The 26,928-nt window shown below is 34.4% G+C and overlaps 2 protein-coding genes across 5 annotated transcripts in view; both read left to right on the top strand.

Annotated features, from left to right (window-relative positions):
- LOC143244955 (uncharacterized) overlaps positions 1-1,387 on the top strand; it is a 42,898-nt gene extending 41,511 nt beyond the window's left edge. For all 4 annotated transcript variants that reach the window (XM_076490561.1, XM_076490560.1, XM_076490562.1 and 1 more), the window contains one exon: positions 604-1,387. In XM_076490561.1, coding sequence (XP_076346676.1) covers positions 604-1,387 — 784 coding nt within the window. The remainder of the gene's footprint in view (positions 1-603) is intronic.
- Positions 1,315-20,868, top strand: LOC143244956 (uncharacterized). Its single transcript, XM_076490565.1, has 5 exons — positions 1,315-2,023; positions 5,251-5,449; positions 5,935-6,186; positions 11,226-11,395; positions 16,811-20,868. The coding sequence occupies exons 1-5, from the start codon at positions 1,456-1,458 to the stop codon at positions 17,005-17,007; spliced, it is 1,386 nt and encodes a 461-aa protein (XP_076346680.1). The 5' UTR covers positions 1,315-1,455; the 3' UTR covers positions 17,008-20,868.
- Positions 20,869-26,928: the final 6,060 nt, after the last annotated feature.

The raw sequence follows: 26,928 nt of genomic DNA on the forward strand, positions 1-26,928 counted from the left end.
TCGTTTTCACACTAATGGGTCCTCTGCTGGGACAGCAATAAGTCTACGGATATACAACGCTAAACCATGAGTTCGATTTCTCTCGGTGGACACAGCAGACAGTCCGATGCGGCTTTGTTGTAAGCAAAACCACACACAAACACACTAATGGTTAGCGCCCCACCCCTTTTGGTGACTCGGCTAGAAGTCCAAAGTTTATAACGCTAAAATCTAGGATTCGATACTTGTGGTAGGCATAGCTTTGTAGATAACAACCAAACATTGCGTTATGAAATACAGACTTTTTCTCTCTTTTAATTCGTTCTCAGTACAGCTTATACGGAACATGCGCAGTTTGTTAATTATGTTTGTGCAACGTTTCGTCAAAAAAAAACACGTTGTGAATTTTTTCATTCATGTAATATCATCAAACTTTATGTTTCTGGTAAAACATTACGTCGGTGGTTGTGGCTTATGTTAGAAATATAGGAAATACTTTTGTTTGAAATAATAAAATTGGTATTCTCAAACAATAAACTAATTACTGTTTTGTAACTTGTATAGAAATCTGATTTGTGATTTGTGAGCTGCGAAAAAATACTTTTTTTTTTTTTATTCTTACAGATCCGGAAAGTTAACTGTAAATTCCTTGTCTTGTAAGGAATTTTCTAACCCAAAAGTCCGCTTTGATGAAGAACTTCAACTTACTGAGCACAGTATCCGTCGATCATGCCGAAAACTCTTCGCCACTCTGTATGCCCAGAAATCTGCAACCCTAAAATTTGAACCCAGCCAGATAGCAAATGTTGTAAGTTCAAACACATCGGGGACAAAACTCCCCATTGGGATGACAGATAATTGTAGTTCCATCTGTTCCGAGTTGAACCAAAAGTATTCTTTCAATAAGACACAAGGAACTTGTGGCGTAAGTTCGTTGGTGAGAACTGGCTGTTACACCTTGCCTCCAAAAACTACTGGCTCTATGTTTAGAGCATCCTGGAGCCCTGATATTGATGTCAAGAAACAATGTGGTCATAAAATGAGACCTCGTCTCGGACAACAACTCAGTAACTTTAGTTCTACGAGAAATCTCTACAATAGCAATGCGAACAGAAAGGTAATTATTTCAGAAAAAGCTACAAATGACGTCGAAAGCCATCCAAACGGTGACATTTCTGCCGGAACACCCACCACGTTAATCCAGGCATCAAAAGATGTTAACCAAAAGTGTTCTTCTCCAACAGCGACTAAACGTGTTCCGACTCTCGAAACAATAACCCAAACGAATTTTCCTGAATCTAGTCACATTTCGAGTAAATCATCGTGGGAAGCCAAGGCACAGGCCATCGACGTTCTAAAAGTACTTTATTTAAAAGCAGAAGCTGTACAACTTTGTCAGGTGAACTAAGTTTACATACCACAAATTGTTCTTCGCTGGATTCATCTCTTTTAACTCATCAGGGTAATGATGAACAAATGGTATTGTTGTCTTCTCGCTCGGTTGAGGGCAACAACGTGCCCAAGGAGAAAAGCCCATGTGGTACACTAGTTGTTAAGAAGGTTCATCTGGACAGAGACTCTGACTGCGTGCTTTACAGCGATGACATGATTCGAGTCTACGCTCGTTTAGCTTCTGTGGTCCCCGAAGGAACAACAGTGCAAGAAGCGACAACTTCACAGTCCACGTACAACGTACGCGCGCGCAATAAAACCTCGCGACATTCTTTGAATGCAAAATCAAATTATTTTCAAGTGTCGGAATATACAGATTATGCACGTGTACTCGGAGATCCTGGAAGCAAACAAGCTGTTTGTAGTAAAAGTCGTATTAAAGGACCTTCCAGCCATGAAACATATAATACATCTGATTCTGTCCTCGGAAGAACTATGCCAGAGCTGTTAGTAGTAACTGCTGCAGAACATGTTCAGTTGGGCTGTATTCCTAAAGGACAAGAACAGACACTTGCTGTGGTGGACAACACAGGAGCAGGGATGGTGAACTCTGTGCAATGTTCAAGTTCTGCTGTTCCAGTGGTTACTCAAGGTAATAATTACGGTGCTGTGTGTCTTTCATTATTAGTCAAAAACTAACATTTCTTAAGTTTGATCTTTTAGAACGACAGCTCTTTTACCTTATTCATTTTGTTTTTCAACATTTGTGTATAATCCAACGTTTGTATATATATATATATATTGTAACCATAATTTTAAGCCAAAATAAAACACATTAAAATTAAACAAAATATGCTGCATTAAAAAAAATCCTAGGGTACAAGCTACAATGTGGGATTATAAAATGTATCCTAGGTTTTGGAGGTGACTGAGGAAGTAGGACCCACATTGCGGTGGGGATACACCATTTATCAGTCTTAATCTCCAATTCGCTCGTCTCACATAAAAAGATTAGAAATTAGGAGAACGAGATGTGGGTGCTCAAGCCCACAACATCCCATATCTATATCACCCTTCACTTGCAGACAGTTGTGGGAAGGTGATTGCTCTCCCAAGTTAAAATAAGAATAAGAAAAAGACAAACATAAAAAGATGAAATTAAAAAATAAGGAGAATAAGGAAATAAGGTACTACCATTCTGGGGTAAGTAAGATTAAACTTATTTATTGAAGTTACCATTCCTGCAACCAGTATGATAGAGACACTAATTAACAAGACATTGAAATATATCAGTATACTAAGTTTACTGTGACTGTCGTGCTTTTATATGGGGCTCAAGAGTTTGAAATAATTGGGGAAACAGTGAATAAAATATTATCAAATGCGATGATAAGATTGCCACCACCATTTCTCTCTCATAGATATAGACTGCTACAGTCACAACTCGATAGTTTACATTTTGATTGGTTATATCCAACCAATAAGAGAATGCCACACCACCGTAATCCCTGTAAAGATACAAGCAGTAAAACTATTCCAAGAAGAAGTGCGGTGAATGCAGATAATTCCCAAGACGGAATTGCCATATTACAAACGTTGACTTCATAGTTTTGGCTAGTGAACAATAATACACCGTGCTAAACATTAATACGCAATTTCTTGTTACTTTAGGAACTGTATGAAAACTTTGAATAGGGTATGGTTAATAATAGAAGTTGTCGAAGTAGAAATCTCAAACTATTCAAAAGTGATGTTCAATCGCTTATAGAATGGTCTTTCACAAGATGCACAAAAACCCAGTAAATATTTTGTCAATGACTACTCCATAAGCCTGGTATGAAGTTTACCTCCATAGTAACAATGAGATACGTATCAGCACAAGCTTTGAGTAGCTACAACTGTTAAGATTATTTCGTGATAATAACATCAATAATTATAACCAAACAATTTGAATTTTGATTCAGCTGTAAAGAATAACATCCTCATGTTAAAATCTAATGTCAGAAAAGAGAAACTTAACACCATCCACATTTTAAACGTTGCTGGGGGACCTATAAGAGTGCTGACTGCATATTAGCCAAAGGTATTGGAAATAACGCAAGTGATAGCATAATGACTGCTGACGAACCAACAAGCTGTTATCCACTTTGCAGTACGACCGGGAATAAGACATATTGGACAAAGATTAACCTTTAAACGTGGATGAATAAAGAGCCGATGGAACACTTGCAACAACGACTTGACCTTAATAGCCCCAGTATGAATATCTTTAAGGCCATACATGTTTATTTATACCAAAACTAATGAGGTCAAAGAGCAACCAGTTAACTTAGCTGAAGTTTGGTGGGTGTTAAAGAACATTTAGAACAATGTGATAACAGAAAAACAAGTTGTGCTCTCAGTTAAAACAAACACGAAATATTAGTACATTGTATTAACGTTAGATTGACTATTTAGTTGCTAATATTCATTGTTTGTGACTCTTATATATGTATTATGAGTTTTCACAATAATTTCCAATACTATATAATATTATGTTATGTATATTGATACATACATACACAATGCAGCCGCTTTACTATAATTTTATTTATCTCTCTTATCAAAATAATGTTACCAGGCATAAGAATATTAAGTGGATATTGAAGGTTGGAAAATAGTAATATTCATTCAATTTATGGATATCTGATCCTTGTACGATATTAAGTGGCGAGTGCCTTCTGTCGATGGCAGTTTAATCATAAGTTGAAAACATTCTTCGCTTGTTTCGTGCAGAAGTAAATTCACATTTCATGATTCATTGAGCTATAATTATATCTCTGTATATAGTTTTGTCTTAACAGAAGACAAACAGTTAACGAGTGAATACAAGATTTTCACGGTGTAATTTTGAAATTTATTTATTAAGGTTAAAACCCTTTACCGACCTAACGTCCAGACATACGGTATATAATGTAACGTGCTCAGTGGATAATGCAATGCAAATAATTATGCGTTTTCAGAATGATCAATAGATCACCCTGTCATAAGTTCTGGATTATCAACCACAATTTATTCTAGTTTTATTGATATCGCTGGGAAATGTAAAACGAGAAAGTTGAGAGGTCTTTTCACGCGTTTTAAAACATCGTAAATCTTGTAATCTGACAGGATTTGTTGTTATCAAGTCAAGTCGTCGTTCTCAGGCTTCGCACACAACTGCAATAAAAATTCGCTGAAACAGATACCTTTCTGTCGAATACCTTTTATTGTACTATCTGCACGTGATCAGACTGTTGTATTTGCTTCTCGTCCTAGGCAGTCTGAAAGTGGTTTATAGGCACATTTATCAGTTTGTTAACAACAGAGATTCAAAAGGTTTTTAGATATTGTATGCGTGTTATATTATAATAGCTGGAAAACATTTAACGATTTGTTTGTTATATTTGTAGACTTAAGCTCGGTGACTACTCAAGAGATGGGTAGCTGCTTAAAAAACTGCGTATTGTCAGCTGGGTAAACAATGTAGTGATTGTACATTACAATGCACACGTGGAACAGAAAAATATTAACATTTTGATTATTACTAACCAGAACAATCGGAGTATGTAGTTTATGTGGTACCAGTGGATGTTTTGAACTATAAAAATATCAACAATTAAATAGCATTATTTCCAAGTTTAATAGCGTAAAATCATATCCACAGATTAACATTATGTGCAATACTTTTAACATGTTAAAGTTAAGATGAAGAATGTTTATAGGAATATAATATTACATTACATCTACTGCGATACGTTTTAGTTATTGTTCAAATGTTTATATGTAACAATTGCAATATAACATCTAAATGTTTAAACAAAACAGAACAAAACTTGTGTTTTTATTATTTTTATGTAGCTTCAATCTCAGTCAAAGCAGACAAAATGGAATCACCTGAATATGCCGTAGTTGACAAGAGCAAAAAGTCTCGTCGTCCAATGCAAACTACATCCCTTTCAAGGATAACCAGCAATCCTTGTATTTCGAATAGTAAAGGTGGCTCCCCCTGTGAAGATCAAGAACCACCAGTGCCTCCAAAAATATTCATGCATAGAAGGCACGTGACAAATCACATTAAATTATGACTCCCATATTTTTGTTTTATCGGTAAAATAATGGATAGAAATTAAACGAATTGTTTTCATGTTTCTCATTTTTATACGTAGAAAAATGTTAATTTTTACGAAAGAAGAAACTAGTCAAATAATTGATTAATTCCTTCTTAAACCACTAATTGTTCCTCTGTTAGCACTAAAAGACATCTAAATGTTATAAATTCTAAAACATTATAAAAAATTCACCAAATTTTATCTAACACTTTTTATAAAAATATTTTCCAAGTGTTTAAAATCCGACTTGCGTTTTGCAAAAAGTGTTTTGCGCAAATTATGGTCTAATTTTCATCATGGTTTGTCGATGACATCCAGTTACATTTATGTTCATTGCAAGTTATCTTTGCAGTTTTTGTGTAGATGTACTGTATCATAATTCACTCAACAATGTTTAATATCTTAGATGCATTATTTTATTTTCCTAATTTAGTGACTTTGCTTTATACAAAGAAACATCTTCGAAAAAATCGGTCATTGAACGTGTTCAAGGATTTACAAAATCTGCCAAGAGTGCTCTACAGAGGGCGTTCAGTACAGAGCGCATTTGTAGGGAAGAGAAGCTAGGAACGACCCGTAAGCTACGACGATCTCAATCTTTTATTAAAGTTTTGAAGACTAGTATGAGTAGGAGAGGGGTCAAGGGAAAAACATGCAACCTCAGAGAGACCTCTGGTCACGCTTCGTAAGTCGTAAATTAATATTATGGAGGTGGATTATCCATTTTTGTTTTCATGTTAAGTCGAAAATGCATTTAACATTAACACCAAGAAGTATTTTCTTTCGTTATGTGTTTCCCGAAATCTAGTTGCATAACAACAAAATAAAACTTTGTTTACTTTGTTTCTATGGTACATGTAATGATCTTTCACTGTGGTTGTTGGTTAGACCGTTAGTACACTAAAAGACTCACAGTTTTGTATTATACATTTCGTGATATGAGAAGTTTTAAACTCTTGCCGCGTGAATACAAGTAATTACAACGGAGGAAATGAGTACATTATGAAGGCCTTTGTCCTGTATACTTAATAATGCTAGAATCACTGTCAATAAGTGTGCAGTATGTAAAATAATAAGAAATAACTTTGTGGTTGAATATTAAGTGAACGAAAGGTATTAAAATATACCAACATCCGTGGCTTCACACATACGCCGTATTTCGACTATATTTTAATTTCCGTCTCTTTAATGTGGAGTCATTTGTGGTTTAAATTCCATCAAACTTAATATTCTCCGAGGACAAACCGTCATCTGAAAAGCAATATTGTAAAATACAGTAAAAAAGTAAATAACCTGTCACAGAAGTATGATAGTGAGAAGAAGAAAAAATATGACCATTGACCATTATGTGGGAGGATTAAAATGTGACTGTTAAACAATGTGAAAAAAGGGAAGATCTCATCTTACTTCACCGCTGTTTTGATTTTAATAACAAATGTTCAATAATTCGGCTACGCAGATTTCAAAAATAATATTAATGTTTTCTATCACATACGGAATTTTTAAAATCGGGAAGACAAAAAAAACAAAACTTACAACAAATTTACCAGAAATATAATAGAATATATTTGAATCATTTACATGACCTCTTGTTGCCATAGGGACGAATAAATAATATTGAAAATAAAAAGTAGTGTCAAATTGCAAACAAACAAACAAACACTATTTAGAAATGACACGTCATGCGGCCTGTGTATTGGATGAGTTCTAGAACGATTAATAAGACCCTCGCGTCGCGTTTGGTTCAGAGAAATCTATAGCCAGTGGTTGTCGGCAATTTAAGCATAACAAAATGTGATTCGATTTCAATGAAAATAATTCCTTTATGTAAAAATATATATGACGTTTTGTGAAAAATCTGTAAGTGATGGAGAAAAATTAATATTTTCGGATTTCAGTATATAGGAGTCATTGTGGAACGTGAAAAACATTCAGGATAAACTATCGCAGGACTTTGTTATAATCACGTTCCGCCAGTAAAAAAAATTTTCGCACTCTAATAATTGTACTTTTTATTGTAACAAATAATATAAATTTCCTTTTCATCAAAGGGCCCGGCATGGCCAAGCGTGTTAAGGCGTGCGACTCGTAATCCGAGGGTCGCGGGTTCGCATCCCCGTCGCGCCAAACATGCTCGCCGTTTCAGCTGTGGGGGCGTTATAATGTTATTGTCACTCCCACTATTCGTTAGTAAAATAGTAGCCCAAGAGTTGGCGGTGGGTGGTGATGACTAGCTGCCTTCCCTCTAGTCTTACACTGTTAAATTCCGGACGGCTAGCACAGATAGCTATCGAGTAGCTTTGTGCGAAATTCAAAAAGCAAACAAACAAACTTTTCATCAAAGTCAAAATTGAAAATATCTGTGACGCAGAGCTTATTGATTGGTCATAACCTCTGCTGTGGACTTGAGTTTCGCTTATTCAAGACTCACCAACACAAGCTCGAACCAACAAAACAAAGAAATATCATTAGGCTTCTTGTAATGGTGATACCTATTTACGATTTATTATGTTCATGAGTTATTTTTAATTCATCATATAATAAACTTAATTTATGTGAACGATATTGTAGCATTGTGCCCAATTTATTAGTGGATATTGTACAGTAGACCACCTGTGATGATTCTCTATGTAATGAAAGTAAATCTGTAATATAATTGTTTTATTTGAATTTCTTACAAAGCTACACCCAGGATATCTGCACTAGCAATCACTTATTTAGAAATTTAAGACAAGAAGGAAGACATGTCGTCACCACCACTCACCGCCAACTTTCGGGTTGCTTTACCAACGAGGCCCGTGGTAAATGGCCAGGTGGTTAAGACACTCGACTCGTAATCCGATGGTCGCGGGTTCAAATCCCCGTCACGCCAAATATATTCTCTCTTTCAGCCGTGGGGGCATTATAATGTACGGTCAATCCCACTATTCGTTGGTAAAAGAGTAGCCCAAGAGTTGGCGGTAGGTGGTGATGACTAACTACCATCCCTCTAGTCTGCTAAATTAGGGACGGCTAGTGTAGATAGCCCTCCTGTAGCTTTACATGGAATTCAAAACAAACCAATTAAAAAACAAACATTTACCAACGAATAGTGGAATTGACCGTCACATTGTAACGACCCCTCAGCTGAAAGGACAAGCAAGCATGTTTGGTGCTACAGGGATTCAAATCCATGACTTTCAGATTACGAGTTGAGCGCCCTAACCATCCTACCATGCCCTTCCCAATATAGTTGTAAAATCATTAAATAGTAAACCCGCTGCATTATATCCATTAATACATTAGACGCAATGCTTTGATATTATTCACAAGCCTAACTTAATTTAGACTACTATTTGGTGAATTAAAAAAGGTTCAAAACCTCCACAAAACAATAACTTTGCTCATGTAAAGATACAATAAACAATGAAAAATGAAGTATCGTTTTGACAATGTGACTAACAACTTAATAAGGCCTATGCCAACAATCAATCACAGTAGTTTGAAGCGTGTAGTGGAATATCTTGAAAAGTTTCCAGAAGTTTGATCCATATATTTAAGATCAAAGTTCTATACTTTTTAAATGTCTTTGCCCCTGACAAACTGTTCACACCAAAGATAAGTCGTTTTTGTTGTCTTTTTGTCTCCAGTAAGATTAACAACGAACATGAAATTAAGCGCAATGTCTGGCTAAGTATCTTTATTTGTTTTTCACACGTGTCAGGCTAAGTATCTTTATTGTGTCTCAATGCCTCTTTATTCAACTGTTAGTCGATCGTTACATTTTTGGGTATCACATGTATTGATGGACATTTGTTGCATTAGCCTTTAGTGTAATGGAGTGCTATGCTTTTGTTTTAACTAATTTATCATACATGGACTTGTTGTTGTTGTTATTCTCGCCCGTTGGGATAGTGTTATGTATTTTATAGTGTTACAAACCCGAGGCTCGGTTCCCAACGCGGTGGTTAGAGTGTGCTGAAGAAAACACTTTATTTTTAACGGTTTATTTTCACACGATATGTATCTCAAATGACAGAAGTAAAAGGAGATACTAACACTAACGTGTTCTGGTTCACTAATTGAATGTAAATCGTGTAAAGGCATGGAATAATATGTTAAAACGTTTCTTGGTTTAACTCTGTTAATGTGCGAATGGTAAGATTAATTGTTCTTATCAGTTAGACTAAGCATGTGAAGCATGTAAACACACTTCTTCCCTAAGTTAGCATTACATCAACTTAGTCGAGAACAAACCATGAGACTTCAACTGGCCACACAAATTACACTAACCCAGGGTTTGCTTCTGTCGTACCACACAACGTATTTACCGAGCTAGAAGGTTGTTTGTGTCTTTTTGCGTTGTAATCGTATACCCACTGAAGAAACTTCAGCGGTTTCAAAAGACTAACCCTAAAACAAATGCATTAATTTCGTTTGTGTATGGGTTGTAAAAATGTCTTCTTTTCTACGTGTCTACAAAACTAAAATAATAACATTTGAAACAATGAAACGAAAAACAAACAGTCGCATAATAAAACCTAAGTTATAAAATATTATGCGTGTGCTACCACAGAAAGAGAATTGACGAAATGTTAACCGAATATCCATTTTACACTCTTGAAACGAATTGTATTCCAGTTATATATTACCAATTTCCTGAACTAGTTTTGTTTAATTCGTTAAATTTTATTTGTAACTGATCATAGAGTAAGCGTTGTTTAGTTCGTTACTCGAAAGTCCATAAAGTTTTCTATTGTTTGGTTTTAATTTCGCGCAAAGCTGCATGAGGGTTATTTGCGCTAGCCGTCCCTAATTTAGCAGTGTAAAACCAGAGAGAAGGCAGCTAGTCATCACCTCCCGCCGCCAACTCTTGGGCTACTCTTTTACCAACGAATAGTGAGATTGACCGTCACTTTATAAAGCCCTCATGGATAAAAGGGCGAGCATGTTTGGTGCGACCGGGATTCGAATCCACGACCCTCGGATTACGAGTCGAACGCCTTAACACGCTTGGCCATGCCGGGCCATTACAGATGTATACATGACTTATGGAAACTAGAAACAAAATACTAATTTTATTAATGCAAGTTTAAGTGTAATGGGATAAGTAAAAGATAACTAAAAATACCATACAAATAATATAAAAACAAAAGTTTCTATTATGCTTAAATGGACCTAATATCTAAGCCTTTTCGGAAGGTAGGTCTTCATTCACCATGAGAATAACTGTGAATTACACCTTAGTGCGCACATGGGTTAAGATTCGGATGTAGCCGTTCCTTATTTCGAACTACTGACCAGTGGGTAGATAGCTAGTCAGCAGATTTTGCTGATCTTTGAACCCAGTGACGGAGTTGACTGAAATTTTATAAAGCTTCCACATATACAAGTATAGAGCATGTTACGAGTCGAGTGCCTTAACCACTTGGTCATGTTTTGTTTCTTAGAGTTGTTGGTACGTTGAAAGTAATCAGTGTATTTTATTATTGATTTTATTTCCGTAAAATTATTGCAAAGCTATTACTATATAATTGTTATCGGTGTTTGGAAAGGGGTTTTGTATTTAATGCGCAGAAACAGGCATTTCAGAAAAACTAAAACTTGCATAGCATTCATATTGCGAAATGATGCCAAATCAAATTTAGTATTTATCATAGCTTTTGATTTTCTTTCACTTGCATAGACCACTTTGCTTCGAGATATGACTTTTTACTGAAACATTTGTTTTTCTCATACAAACAGTCATCTTGAAACTGCAGATACAGAAAACGAACACCCACTTCTTCCGAACCACGTGTGGGGCCAGTTGATACAACTCCACGTGGACGGGTCGCAAGTTGTGGAGCTCAGCAAACCTCCTAAGAAGCCATTCGGATTCTTTCTGGCTCGTGGTACCATCAGAAACTGCAGAGGTGAGTAGTATTATATGTAATTTAAATAATTTTTTATGAATATTTTTCATTGTTCTTGTCCTTAATTCCTATCATGTAAGAACTCCATAAAGATTAAAATTCAAGACTAAAAAAAATCCTACATATATTGCCGGATAATTAACCCGCTCAGGTGTATTCCCGTGTTATCAAAACTTTATACTTTACTATTAGCCGATTCCCGGTATATCGGTAATGGTAAACGCCCACATTTAAACGAGGTCAAACTAAAAATAAATCAGTAAATCAGAATAAAGATAGGTTGTGAGTGCGGTATCAATATTATTTTGCAAATGGCAGCCTCCTGTTAGCGCCAGTTTCGTTGTTTTTGTAAAGATATTTGCGTTTTTTTTTACCGTGAAGCGTAGCTCTCTGGAACGAAGCACTTCGAGTAAGAAAAGACAAAGGCCTAGGATGTTTGCAACTTCTGAGGTATTGCAAAAAAAAAATTAGATGAATCAGATGAAGATGAACAGGAATTGGATCAAACGTATCCTGAGGATGACTTGGAATCAGTTGAAGATGAAGAACGTTTAGAAGAAGAATCTGAAAGTGATGATATGCCTCTAGCCAGGGGGCGTGGTCCTTGATCAGCTGATGGTAGAAGTGATGCACATGTTTTAGATGCAGTTTGGAGTAACATGTTTTCTGCACTAGAGATTCATTTACAGTTTTATGGTAACAATGCAGGTCCACAAAATATTCCCAATTTCATAACAGCAGAAAACACAGCTATTGACTTTTTAAGTCTCTTCTTTGATGACGCCTTTTGGGTGAATTTGTAGAATATGACAAATTTACATGTCTCTGAAGTTCGTGAACAGAAACCAAACTCTTATTATCCCAAAAACTTTACACCAGTGTCAACAGAGGAAATGAAAGCATTGATTGGACTAAGTCTGTGTATAGAATAGTTAGTTATCAAACCAAGCTATAAAAACTATTGGATGAGTGAGAGAAAGGACTTTGTAATGTTCACACCTGGCATCTGTCATGTCATGACTCGTGATCGTTTTCTTGCAATCTGAACATTCCTACATGTTCTTGATGAACAAGATAAAAGCATTGAAAAGACAGACAAGATATACAAAGTACGTCGAATGTTGAATGGCTTATTTCATAAGTTTAGATTGCATTACAAGGCAAACAAGCATTTAAATCTTGACGAGAGAAAGATTCTCACCAAAAATCGGCTAGTAATCAAGCAGTACATAAAGGACAAACCCACTAAACGGGAAAGAAAATCATTCATACTACGTGAGGGGGATACAGGATATATTCTTAATGCTGAACTATATATATTGGCAGAGCAGAAATGGCTGAGGCAAAATTAGGTGCAATTGTAAATACTTTTGTTTGCCTTTTGACACCATGTCATCCTGACCGTCATCCATGTTCTCATCATGGATAGGTACTACAACTCTATTATTCTGGCAGACCATCTTCTTAATGTCATACACACCTGTGTATTGGAAACTGTTATGACAAATCGGAAACATTATCCGAGGATATTGAAGGTGAAAAACTACCGCAACGTGGAGATTTTCATTTCCTCTGTCGGAATATTATGACGTGTGCAGTTTGGCAATAATAGAGAAAGAGCCGATCTGTTTCATGTGAAATTATTATAATCCTGAAGATGTGGTCACAATATCCAGAAGAAACAAGGATGGGTCTGTGTCAGAAATCCCAATGCCACAGCTTGTCCACAATTATAATGCATTCATGGGAGGATGCGACAAAAATAATTAAATGACGTGGTTACACAAAAGCAGAAAACACTACAGATGGTCACGACGCCTTTTTATCAAGTTTTTATGTGGGTCTGATACAACTACGTTTTCTCAACTGATTATTGGCACCTATATGGAGGTGGTGTGTGGAGAGAGTTGGTGCGTGTATATTAGACCAGGGGACCGGAGGTCGCTTGGCCGTCCCAGCAGAGAGCAAAGAGTGAAGTCCTCGAGGCTTGCTCGTGTTTAATATTTAAAGAGATATAAATATTACCTTTCCATGCACAAACTTGTATATTTTCTAAACTGCAAACAAAGTTTGAAATAATTATTCAACAATGCAATACAAACAATCTCAATTAGACTCATGTACCAGCATTACAAAGGTTTGTAATTACACAGACACCACTGTTGTCCACCAGTGGTTTGGCGGTAAGGTTATGGACTTGGCTTGGTTTGTTTTGAATTTCGCCCAAAGTTACACTAGGGCTATCTGCGCTAGCTGTCCTTAATTTTGCTGTGTAAGACTAGAGGGAAGGCAGCTAGTCATCACCACCCACCACTAACTCTTGAGCTACTCTTTTACCATCGAATAGTGGGTTTGACCGTAACATTATAACGCCCCTACGACTGAAAGGGCGAACATGTTTGCTTTAACCATTTGTCCATGCCGGGCTATCTGTGGACTTACAATGTTGAAACCCGTGAACCGATCCTCTATGATGGACAGAGGACATATGGTTTCTTGTATTACTTTTTGTTGTAAAAAGCAAACAGACACACAGACACTACTGATTTATCTCTTTATAACTTTCATGCCACATTTGAAGTACATGTAACTATATCATGCTTTGTCAAACTCTTTAATGGGTGATGATATAGCGAGAAAAAGAGATAATTGAGTCATATTAGGTGCCACTGTTAAAATAAGTTAAAAGCCAAATTGGAAGATTGCTCATTGATGTTTTAATTCTTAGAAATGTTTTTTTTTCTTCTCCAACTTATGTGTACATGGAATTAAACAGACTGGAGCGTCAACTGCTTTTTTCCTGACGCCTTTGTTAATTGGGCTAAGAATAAAAAAAATATTTTGTTGTGAAGTGAATATTAATTTATTTTTCTTATAACTTTCAACCTTTAGTGCTATGAATAATAGCAATCAAGCACTTTTCACAATACTAGTAACAAAACAACATAACCAGTATTGATATTTCAAGGAATACTTACCTGTATATTAGTCTATTGAGCCATTAATTTTTCGTCTTGCTCTTACTGATGTGGAATCTTCCTCATCAGTAATATCCAAATTATCATTTTCACACTAATTACTATCAGGTAGTCTTATCAAATATTTATCCAATTTCACACCTTTTTACATTCGTGCTCCAGAGTCGTCTGTTATCGAGTCAAGGATTTATTTTGAAAATAAATATTAGGGCATACAGAAAATGAAACAAAAAGACGAGTAGCGAAAAAAATAACAACAACAACGCGAAGTTCGACCTGGAGAAACAACAGGAGAAAAATCGAGATGATTTCAGGTAAATTCCGGCTATCGGGAAATGGGCCTATGATCAGGTAATGCAATGACATTCTTTGTCCCTGGATCTACCCATGAATGCGGGGAATGCGTACAGGGTGATGCTTTGAACTAAGACTATGCAGTAGTTTAAGATGACGGTCTGTCGAAAATGCCACTTCCCATTTTTCAACCTGCGCTTTTATTTGTTTTGCACAGTAGTTTTTAAAATGTTTGAAATTTACTATTTAACCTATGCTCCGGGTAAAGTGGTGCAGTATATTTACTATTTTGTGTTGTATGTGTCCGTTTATAATAGATGAATAGACTTCCGTACGAAACTTAAATCCACTGAACACTTTAATTAGATTCGTATACGTAACATTTCACTTATCAGATTTAAAAGCTAAACAAAACCGTTCATGAAGCATAAATTGAAAATAAAATATTATATCGATCGTTATTACTTAACAAGCTAATAAGAGACGTAGTTTCCAGGAATATGCAATCCAGGTTTCGCAACAAAGACGTTTGAAAATACCCCATTTTTTTCTTGTTTTATGCCCGCATTGTAGTATACAAGCAGTGCTCAAAAATAAATTAATTTCTCGTCTGGCATGACCTGGCGGTTAGGGCGCTGAACTCACTCATAGTCTATGGGTAGCGGAATCAAAGACCCGTCGCTAAATATGCTCGCCAGCTGTGGAGGCGTTATAATGCGACATTTAATCCCACTAGTTGTTGATAAAAAAGTAACCGACGTTGTGGGTTGTGTTAACTGCTTCTCCACTAATTTATCACTTCCAAGTTAGGACGCTCGCCATGTCCAGGTGGTTAAGGACATTCGAGTTGCAGTCTCAGGGTCTCGGGCTTGAATCCTCCTCACACCAAACATGCTCGTCCTTTCAGCCGTGGGGGCGTCATAATTACCCGATCAATTCGACTATTCGTTGGTAAAAGATTAGAACAACAGTTGGCGGTGGGTGATAGTGACTAGCTGCCTTCTCTCTAGTCTTACACAGCTAAATTGGGGACGCTTAGTGAAGATAGCTCTCGTGTGGCTTTGTGCGAAACTCAACGAACAACAAAAGAAAATTTGAAATATCATTACAAGATGAATTTTTCAGCAAACCCATCCCGGTGAAAGAATACAACATCAATAATCAAATATGTCCTTTTAGCGCTTTTACCTAAGCCAGTAGAATTGTAGTAGTGTTTGACCTTTTTATTCAAATAATGTGTTTATTAGAATTGCTTTACGTGAGGTTTCACCTTTTAATAACATAATGTATTTAACATTTGTTAGAATCTTTTTGTTATTTTCTGCTCTTAATCGTATGTAAGTAAAATTTAATGAGTGTCAGAAAACCTGCACAAGTAACCTTCAGTAGTTGGCGGTGCCCCGTTAATTATTACCGTCGTATGAAAAAAAAAGGTTCCATTTGTGATAATTTTACGTCTATTTGTGAATGACATTGCTTATCAGTGACATTTATATGGGGTTAGCTGGTTGAGCCCAAGCTTCTGTCCATATACCCAAAAATGTCCTTTTTCTTTGTCATAAAACGTCAACAACTACTAAAAGGTACTTCTGGTTCCACACCATACTTGCTTCGAGTTATTAGAAAGAAAAATAAAATATCTCAGCTCTAAAATTAGTGACACATCAATACTTGATGTCTTTACAGTAAGAAAAAACAATAACTATGATACGCTATTAAATGTTAATACGAAATAATTTACTGTTTAGTTTTAGATTTTATGTATTTATAATACCAATTGAATAGAAACAAAAGAGGGTCTATTTCTTTATTTTTTATTCTGTGTACTAGAGGCAACCCATAATCTATATCAACTCTTCATCTTTCCTTCCCACAAAAACAAATGGTTGCTTTACTATAAAAGTGCCCTTTTTGTTACTGAGCTCCTGCACATTACTGTTGATAATATGCTACATTTTTTTTATTATCTAGGTATAACTTTTTTTACTAAATAAAAGAAATGTACATGAACGTGAAGACCAGAATTACGTTAAAGATTACGTATGTGATAAAAAAAAGGTGTTTCACTGTTAAACATAAAACTGGGTGAATGTTAAACTTGTGAAATGTTTGAACTGTTGACTTTTCTGTTTTTTATTTTCAGGGGTTTTTGTGTCCCGGATGAGAGATCACGAAACACAGAAACTACTGTCTGGGTTGATTGACATTGGAGATGAGATTTTAGAGATAGATGGCGTTGATGTAAAAGAGAAGGACATAGTAGAAGTGAACAGTTTGATGTCAAATAAAAATAATATCGTTTTGACCGTTCAGCCGTATTCGAGTCGACTGGACGTGTGATATGAACATAAGCGCCATTTTTTATCCAATTCCTTATAGCTTTTAATTATTTTCAGAAAAAAAAAACATTCGTCCTGAAACATTTTACTGGAAGGTGAATTATCACTTCATACCTGCATTTATAGAAATCAAGTACTAAAAACGTTACCTGCAAAGTGGAATATTTTAGAGATTAAATATATATATATAAAGTAAGAAAGAAAGGATAAGGTTAAACCCTAACTTACAGGATCGTATTGTTCGTTTAGGGTTAACTGCATTTGCGTATAATATTTGTTGTTTGACTCTGTCTTATGTAAAAGTGAAATATCTTACCTACTGACAGAAAACTGGTTTTGTGATATATGCGGTATCATATTGGGTAACGAAATAGCGATTATGTTGCGTTGAAATAAGAACTTTTGATTACATTTTACCTTTAACATTGAATCATGATTTCATATGGTGTAACAATAACGATTGTGGTGATTTTATCTTTGTTATGTTAATTCAATCCCATGCCAAGACGGCAGTAGAAACTCGGGTTTTATTGGTAATCGCAGGCTAATCCCTAGCTACCCATTATACAGCTGGGTGGATGGAAACAATTAGGATAAAATGACTTATCGCGAGAAAGCTGTGAACTTGCAATCTTCCAATAGCATTAGCTATTGGACAACACTGCCTTCTTTCATTTGTGGGGGTGATATGCCATCTAAAAGATAGTTTGGTAAGATACAAAGTAGACGGCGCTAGCTACCGACTAGTTTTACACAAGTAGGAAAGTCGGTCAGTTTGTAAAATTTCGTGGTCTGTGAGTGTTGTTATCAAACTTTATATAATCAATAATGTTACATAACCATTCATAATATCGATTTAAATTTATTTTGTCGTAAATATTTCTCATATTTTCTTTCAATCCATCACACAGTTGTGTTAAATAAACACTTGTAATTTAAATCAATTATTTGTTTCATTTTCCAAAAAATGTTTTGTTGGCTGTATATAAAACTATATTTAGAAATATTTTATAACCAACTAAACAGTACGTCACTGTAATTTGATATACATTTTTATTTCCCTACCTTGTTTGTGTGTTTTATTGATTATTAGGTAGTTATGGATTTATGATATTAGAGAAATGGCTAGAACGAACTGTAAAGCCAAAAACAAAGAAAGTTTCGGAAAATGGGCGTTCTTTACTTTATGGTTGAATTCACCACTGAAAAAAGGAAGTTAAACATTTTGGAAGCACTCGGTTATCAGATCTTTTTGTTTCTGTGATTCGTTTAATTTTGAATATATTCGTTTATCCATTTCGTTTCTAATGGTGATTTATGGTTCATGAAGACAAATGTGGGTGGCGTTCAGCTATCGTGTTTTTAGTGGCTGTTTAATCAAAATAAATGAATGAAACACGTGTTTGTTTTCACGGGACGTTTCGTAAAATGTTATATAGATTAATATTTAAAATATAATGCACATTGAATGAAACCGTTAAGTGAATCATCCTGTACTTATATTTTGATGGATATCAGCCTTTGTTGTTTTATTATGTCTATATAAAGTATGAAACTCAAATTAATTGTTGTCCAGTTAAGGCTCAAGTATGAAGGCAGAAAGCTTACAATTAAAGAAAATAAAAATGCTGAACACAAAAATCGTTCAGTTTATTTATATTTACACAAAGTAAAAGAACAGTATTTCCAAACGAATCTTTATCTTACATTTTAGTGAAACATGATATGAATAATTGAGTTTTATTTTATGAACAATGAATTAGTCATTACGTCAGGCGTTTGAAGTATACTCTAAGTGCAAAACGTTTTGCTCGTTAGGTCATGAGTTTCGAATATTGTGTGTAGATAAGTTCGTCTTCTTGGCTGCTCTGCTGTTCTGTCTTTAAAACATAATTATATTGTTAAATGTTAAAATAGATTTAACTCAACTTTCGGGGGTAGATACTAAAAATATTTCGAAATAATGTGTTTTATATTTTTGTTTGTTTTTGTTTTGTTTTTCTGAAAGCTTCAATAATAAAAAAAGATGTATCAGGTTACGTAATAATTTAAGTGTCGGAATTCATCATTGTGCTATCTTAATTATTCTTTATATTTGTTTTAAATGATATCAAAATTCAGTCTTTTTGTGATATAAGTCACGTGACATTTCATATTCTCAAAGATTGATTACCAAAAGTGAATTCCATTCAGTAGTAGGAGGACATAGTAGCATGTATTTTTGTATTCTTATATTGTATGATTTTGTGCTGAAAACTCTTTAATATCTATGTTTAATCATTATATATATATATATATAAATAAATATATATATTTCATGTTTGTTGTTACTGATATTGCACATTGTACTTGCTAAGAAAAGTCAAAGCATAATAAATATGACTTGTTTTGGTATTTTGTATGTTAAAAGTACTATATTATAATATGGGAATATTGTAATCAGCTGATGGATATATATATATATTTGTCAATTATTTAAAAATACATATAGTACATTATTGTACATAATGTAATTGGAGAGATTTCTTTTAATTTATTTTTCTTGCTTTGCACTTAAAGCCTGGTTTTGCATTTAATTAATCATTTTTTGAGTTACTGTTAAATACAAAATACTCAAAAAATGATATTAAAAATAATAGGAGCAATAGGATAATAAAAGTTATTTCTAGGTCTATGAAGGCATATTACAAACATGTATTTTTGAAATATTTTCAGTTTTATTTATACTTTAAATTAAAACAAAATACAATCCATGTTGTTTTGTCCAAGTGTATTACTCTTTCATGATCAAATAATATTTTTGAAATACAACAAAATTAACAGTTGTCTATTTAGACGAAATGTTGTATTGTTCATAATTTCGCATAGGAATTGTTCAACTATCTTGAAACATTTCAAAGTATTAATAAATTATCGTATATTGTTATATTTTAATGTCAGTGTTCAATGTAAGTAAATCTTGGTATTTGTGGTTACCTGTACTACGAAGAATGGTACTAACGTGGTTAACTATAGAAAGTATCCCAGTATCTAACTACGAATATATGCCTTATTATGTTATATACAGTTATTATATTCTAGCAATATCTATGTACATGAACTCTGGAGTGTGGGAGTGGATTACATTTCGGTTTTGGTTCTGGTGGTTTCATCAAGTCCTTTTATGTACCTAAAACAAGTTAGTGTTCTAATTATCTACTACGAATACGGTAGTTCATAAAAACAAAACAAAACTGGCAGTTCGATCCTCCCTTGTAACGATTTAATAATAGCAAACTCAAGATTTTTACATTGCTCAAAATAAAGTGAAACAAACAAAAACAATAGGCATATTTGCCAGCTTCTTAAATGAGAAATATGAGATATTAATATACCTTCTTCAATGATCAGTGAGGCCCAGCATGGCCAGGGGATTTAAGGCGTTCGACTCGTAATCTGAGGGTCGCCGGTTCGAATCCCGATCACACCAAACATGCTTACCCTTTCAGGTGTGGGGGCGTTATAATGTTACGGTCAATCCCACTATTCGTTGGTAGAAGAGTACCCCAAGAGTTGGCGGTGGGTGGTGATGACTAGCTGCTTTCCCTTTAGTCTTACACTGCTAAATTAGGGACGGTTAACGCAGATAGCCCTCGTGTAGCTTTGCGCGAAATTTGAAAACAAACGAACAATGATCAATGATAATGAGAATATCCGGACACTATAAGTTTGTAGACGGAAAGTGGGACAGAATATAGAATCAGGATCTGTGGGGGAGTACATGTCGAACGTTATGTCAATAAAGTTTTTATAAAACAGTTGAGACAACTGTCTTTTCTTCTTTTCAAAGTAGAACTTGCAGGTCAGACCAGATCGCTTAACTCAAGGAGTCTTAGCCAAATATACTTATTTAATATTTTTTTATACTTAATAACTAAGTATCATAATTTTTTTTCTCTTAACCAATTTTAAAATGTTAGAGACTACAAAGTTTTACACATTAATTTACATATGTACATAGCTTGTTTCTTAGAAATTCCATAATGGCTATAATGCATTTTTTCCAATATTTGACTTAAGTTAAAGTTTAGTAAGCATAGAAATATTTTATCTGACGATACATGCTCAACTAATTGCTGTAAAAAAGTTGAAAGTTCGTTGGTGTTGTTTCACATGATACAATAGCTTTTAAAAGAATGTTTTTTACCTACAAGTATTTTCAAGAATAGCTTCTTATAGAAGAATCAAGTGGAACTGAGACAACTTCTAATATCATTGAAATGTAAAAGCGGTTAAACCTAGGTCAACTTCAAGACGAATCGACCTTGAAGTAGTTTACTTCGAATCGAGAATAATGCTCAAATACTTGAATAGCCTTGCTTGGCCTTGACAACCTCCCAGTAATTATAATATGGGACTAATGTTGTCTCTAATGTTCCAAATGTTTGAAAATGAGCGTGGTGTCTCGAGTGAAAAAAGGATACACTATAAGGATTAAATATTGCATTATTTGAATATTTGTTATAACTAATTTGGGTATGATCAACATCGTATTCAAAGTCTTTATGAAAGTGAACATAGTAGACTTTCGTTTCTTATTTTCTAATTTTTAGGCAATACATTTCACACTTAAGATCACACAAAACTCTGTTTTGTATGTAACGTAATCTTAAGCGGACTTGGTGTTTCAGTCAAATGTGTTGTTCCATGATGTTCCTGTTGATTTCTCTTTGACTAAGTGCCCCTCAAGATGACAGTTTTAGTTTCTTTGAAGTTGATGTAGACTGCTCTTATGATTCCTAAACTATACAGACTACTTGTATTTTTTTATTGTTGTTATTTTAGGCACTTTTAAAAGCTTTCTTCTACCTAACCATACTGAACTTTTCTCTGCTGAATTTGTTATGCTTCTCTTTATTTGAAACTGTATTGCTTCAAATAGATAATATACCTTCTCTGAATTTCTCAGTAGACTCCACGCCTCAATATCGTGTCATTCTCAATACTTCTTTGTTCTTGTATTGGAATCTCACTTCTGATCCCTTCGACAAAATCACATCAGATGTAGCAACAGGTTTACCAGAAGCCCTGGACACGTGGAAATATTTGACAGTGAATATTACGGTTCTCAACTCTCTCATATCCCAGATCGCTTCGCTTCCAGTCTTCTAGATTAAAATGTTTCGTATCTTATGCGTTTCTTTGTTGTGATTTTTTTCCTCTCATAATTTTTAACTCATTTATGTTTTACTTATTACACTTCTACCACGACGGCTCCCTGGTGTAAATGGCTTCCTGTCCTAAGATACGCCATTCTTATTGAAAGATCCCCCAAGTGGCTCAGTGATAATTCTGGACGTTAAAAGCTAGTTTTCGATACACAGCATAGATGACTTTTGATAGGTTTTTTTTAAGAACAAAGAAACTTGTCGAAATGGGAAAGAAACGATTGCACAATTTAATGATGTAATGTGTTGAGTAATTGTGTAAGTTATTACAGTTTTTGGTTTAATTAGAAAGTAGTTCCATTTTTCATTCGTTTAACAGAAATAATGTTAGTCTAATGTTACAATGTATAATGTTACAACTTAGGTTATATTACACTTTTCATTAGATGGGTGTATCATTATAGTGTATAGAACACCAATTTCAGAAGATAAAGTTTATTTATCACCCTGTGTTGTCTTGCTGCAGTAACCTTTTAAATTCTTAATACAAACTTTTGTATTTGTGTTTTAAATATAGCTGTCTTACTAAAACTTGCTGCAGATCATGAATGGTTATTTTAGACATGGAGTCTCGCGCTGGGACAGCGATAAGTCTTCGGATTTACAACGGTAAAGTTAGGGGTTCGATTCCTCTCAGTAGACACAACAGAAAGCCCGATGTGGCTTTGCTATAAGGAAACATGAATTAGACATGAAATTTGTGGAATAGAACACCATTGCCCGCCTTTATATTTTTATGTTATTTTTGTATCATGCAATGATTGCAACTATTAATTGAGTGTATCTGTGTTATTTCTTCTAACTAAGATACATTGTTTCCTTCTTATATTGTACTGCGTACCTGATTTTATTTGTGTGTCTTTTATTAGCCTTTTTTTGTTTTTTTTGGCCTATTTGTCTAAAAACTCGTTTTAAAACATCATGAAAAGTATTGTTTTTACGTTCTTTTGCTGTTAGATGTTAACATCAACAACACTATCGCTTAAACATATGTAAAGTCACGATTCCCAGTTAAGGCTGAAATTGTAATTTGAAACTGTAAACGTTATTTCACTTCTGATTCCTTACCAGGGATTTATTCAACTATGTGTACACTTACCAATAACGAATTCAAGAATACACAGAAAGAAATGGATTGATCTGTCTGTTATAGGCGCCTTTTCATATAGAAGTGTGTTATATGAAACGAGTTTCCATGTTTAGAAATAAACCTACCTTTATTAAAAAATATATTACAATATTATGTTTTGGAGAAACCTTATCTTTTAATTTTTCCAAACAATCAAAATTATTAATATTCGTGAAGAGAACTCGAAAGGTAGTTAATTAGCTGTTTCTTAAAGTGTGTTTTGTTGATGTTTAATACGTTATTTTTTCTGTTAATATTCTAGAACAGTAGGAGTTATTTGTAATTAAGCCTTGAAATCTCATTTTGCACGTGCTTTAAGCTCTCAAAGTTTGTTCAGCGTAAATATGGTCATTTATATTTGATACAAATTTATGCTAATAACGTGAGAATGGCCGTCAGACTTAATATCTGCAATTACACAAGATGTCTCATAATGTTTATTATGAACATGAAGATCCTAAATATACACGCGCTGCGCTGTTGAGAATATATTAAGCGAAGGTATAATTTATGTAAACGTTATTAAATTTGTTTAACTTACATAAACTTATAAGTTTATTAACTTGAGGTATGTTTCACGACATATGTATGAACAATTATGAAGAGAAAAATTTAGATGGTTCAAGTTATGTCAACTATTTCCTTCTTATGAGTTCGAACCTTAATTCTCCATTAGCAATAATTTGAACAATATTAATACTGACTAACTGATTTTCGAATGTAATAAATATCATCCGAAAGAATCGTTGAACGTTTTTGCTTTTCTTTTAAAGTTCTGAGTAATTGTTATATAAGAAACAATGGATACAAAATCAGTGAAAAAACCTTAAAAAACTATTTTTCCATTGTATAATCTGTTTCCTTTGTACACAAGAGTAAGTAAAGGAAACAAAATTCACGAGTAGTAGTAATGTATTATAGAAGCCTTGGACAAGGTTAGGGATTGTTGGCGTGTACTATCGAAGCCTTGGATAAGATTAGTGATGGTTGGGGTGTACTATCAAAACCTTGGACAAGGGCAGGTGTTGTTGGAATGTACTCTGAAATCTTTGGACAAGGTCATGGATGGCTTAAATGTACTATCGAAGTCTTGGACAAGGAAATTGATGATTGGAATGTACTATCAAAGTATTTGAGATCTTTACTTGATCAGGCGAATTTCTAATGAAGAATTAAAATCTCAAATAAATGGCATTTTCTTTGGTAGACCTTTTACAAAACATGCATGATTGTGAGTACTGAAATGGACAAGGTCACATGCAAAAGCAATTTTCGCACGCAATATAAAATAGATTGCATAATCAAAAGCCTTTTTAAGGACCATAAAAATGTGTCTAAACTAATCAACAAAATAGGTATTTACGTCACAGTGTTAATTTCCCAATAAACACTGCTCAATTTTAACATTTTTCTATTAGTTTTAACAACAAGTTCAGTATCTAGGCGTATAACAAACCTTGTTGAATGAATCAAACTGAAATTTTGTAATAATATATTTATTTTTAATTATTACTAATACAATATAACCTAATTTCTGTCAGTTTTACTGTTGGATGAAACAAATTGGGCGTTTTCAGTTGTTAAAGTGAGAATGAGTCCATGGGTAAAATACGCGCTAAAAAAGCCCCAAGTTATATGTAACAAGGAGCCAACGGGAGCTGAAACAATATAGGATAGAATGAAAGAGAATAATTTAACAGGATGAACACTATTTGCTCTCTTTTGATATCTTTTTAACAGTGGAACATATAACTATTAAGCAATTGACTATCTCTGAAGCAGTGTAATTCATTACCACGTGTAAAGATTTGTATAGCAAAAAACAACATCTGTAATTGGAAATTCTTGCGAGTCTAGGAAGCACAAAGTTAACACAGCAACATTAGTTCTTCTATGAAGAGTTCGGTCAACATATTTTAAAGATTTCAACATGTTTGAACAAGTCTTAGTGCAAGCTTTACGTTTTGCTGCTATGTTAATCGCAGTACTGTGTAAGCTTCTTTAATATGCAACTTAGAAAAACGTTGCACACTGTTTTTTTAAGCTTTCTAAGAGGCTAACCATATTTAGATTTCTGCTTTAACCAATGAGAGTTTCTAAAGCAAAATGACAAAATTTTACAAAATATAGTGTATAAAAGGTACGTCTGGATATACTAGACGATAGTGATTACTCAGGATTATGAAATAGGTGTCTAATCTGAGGGTCGCCGATTCGAATCCTCGTCACACCAAACATGCTCGCTCTTTCAGCCGTTGGGGTGTTATAATGCGACGATCAATCCAATTATTTGTTGGTAAAAGAGTAACCCAAGAATTGACGGTGAGTGGTGATGACTATCTGCCTTCCCTCTAGTTTTACACTGCTAAATTAGGAACGGCAAGCATAGATAGCTCTCGTATAGCTCTGCGCGAAATTCAAACAAATCAAACAAATAAATGTCACATAGCTGGTGTAGCTTTACGCGAAATTAAAAAAAACCCAAGGCTATCTGGGCTAGCCGTCCCTAATTTTGTAGTGTAAGACTAGAGGAAAGGCAGATAGTCATCACCACCCACCGTCAACTCTTGGGCTACTCTTTTACCAACGAATAGTGGGATTGACTGTAACCTTATAATGCCCCCACGGCTGAAAGGGCGAGCTTGTTTGATACGACGGGGCGGTGGAGTAATACTGAAAAAGTTAGCAAATTATACATTTTGTTTTTGTTCAACTTTGTTGAAAAAGTGGTTTGACTACAGTAATAACACTAGTTACACTGAAGAAAAGATCGGTTGTTTGTGTCTTGTGTTATTAAATGTCTTAGTTTATCTGGACTGAAAGTTATGTTATTTTTACACGTTATTTATTGTCTTGCGGTTTGAAACACATTTTTATGTGTTCAAAATATGTAAATACTGAATAGCGCTTGTCATCGGATTAAAATAGCTTCTTAAAAGTCATACTTTGATATAGTTTCAGAGTGCATGTAAAAATAATGTGAAGAAATGATTACATATATTTTGCAGCTCACAACGTTCCAAGGTTTATCTGTACAAATACAATAGTGTTGTCTGTTATATGTCTATCTAACTATTTTACGTAATTTGGATGGATCTTCACCAAAATTACTATGGAGGCTTATTAGGTCCATGCACAGGTGCATACAAATGTTCAGTTTTGCGGTTCTTATGGCTATTTTGCATGTTATTGTTTTTTTAAACCATTATTTCATCCCTCTATTGATGTATCTTCACCAAATTTGGCATAAGATTTGTTGAGTCTATGCGGAGATACGTGCAAACTTTCAGTTTGAAGTTTTTATGAGCATTTTTTTAACAAGACATATAAGAGAAGCATCCTTTGTCCAAATATAACCTTCATTAATCATGAATATGGATAATTTCCTTGCAGAAGACGGGTACCCCAGCTAGTAAGATAATAATTATTTTTTGTTTTAATGATAAGTCATTATACATTATAAGGTAAGTTCAGTGTGCAAACAGTCATTCAGTGTATGAGTACTAATATTTCTAACGGAATACTGTACATTAACTATTACTAATGAACAACGTGACTTCTATTTACACTAATTAGAGGTTTCGCA

This window comes from Tachypleus tridentatus, chromosome 2 (assembly GCF_004210375.1).
Source record: "Tachypleus tridentatus isolate NWPU-2018 chromosome 2, ASM421037v1, whole genome shotgun sequence".
NCBI classification, from domain to species: Eukaryota; Metazoa; Arthropoda; class Merostomata; order Xiphosura; family Limulidae; genus Tachypleus; species Tachypleus tridentatus.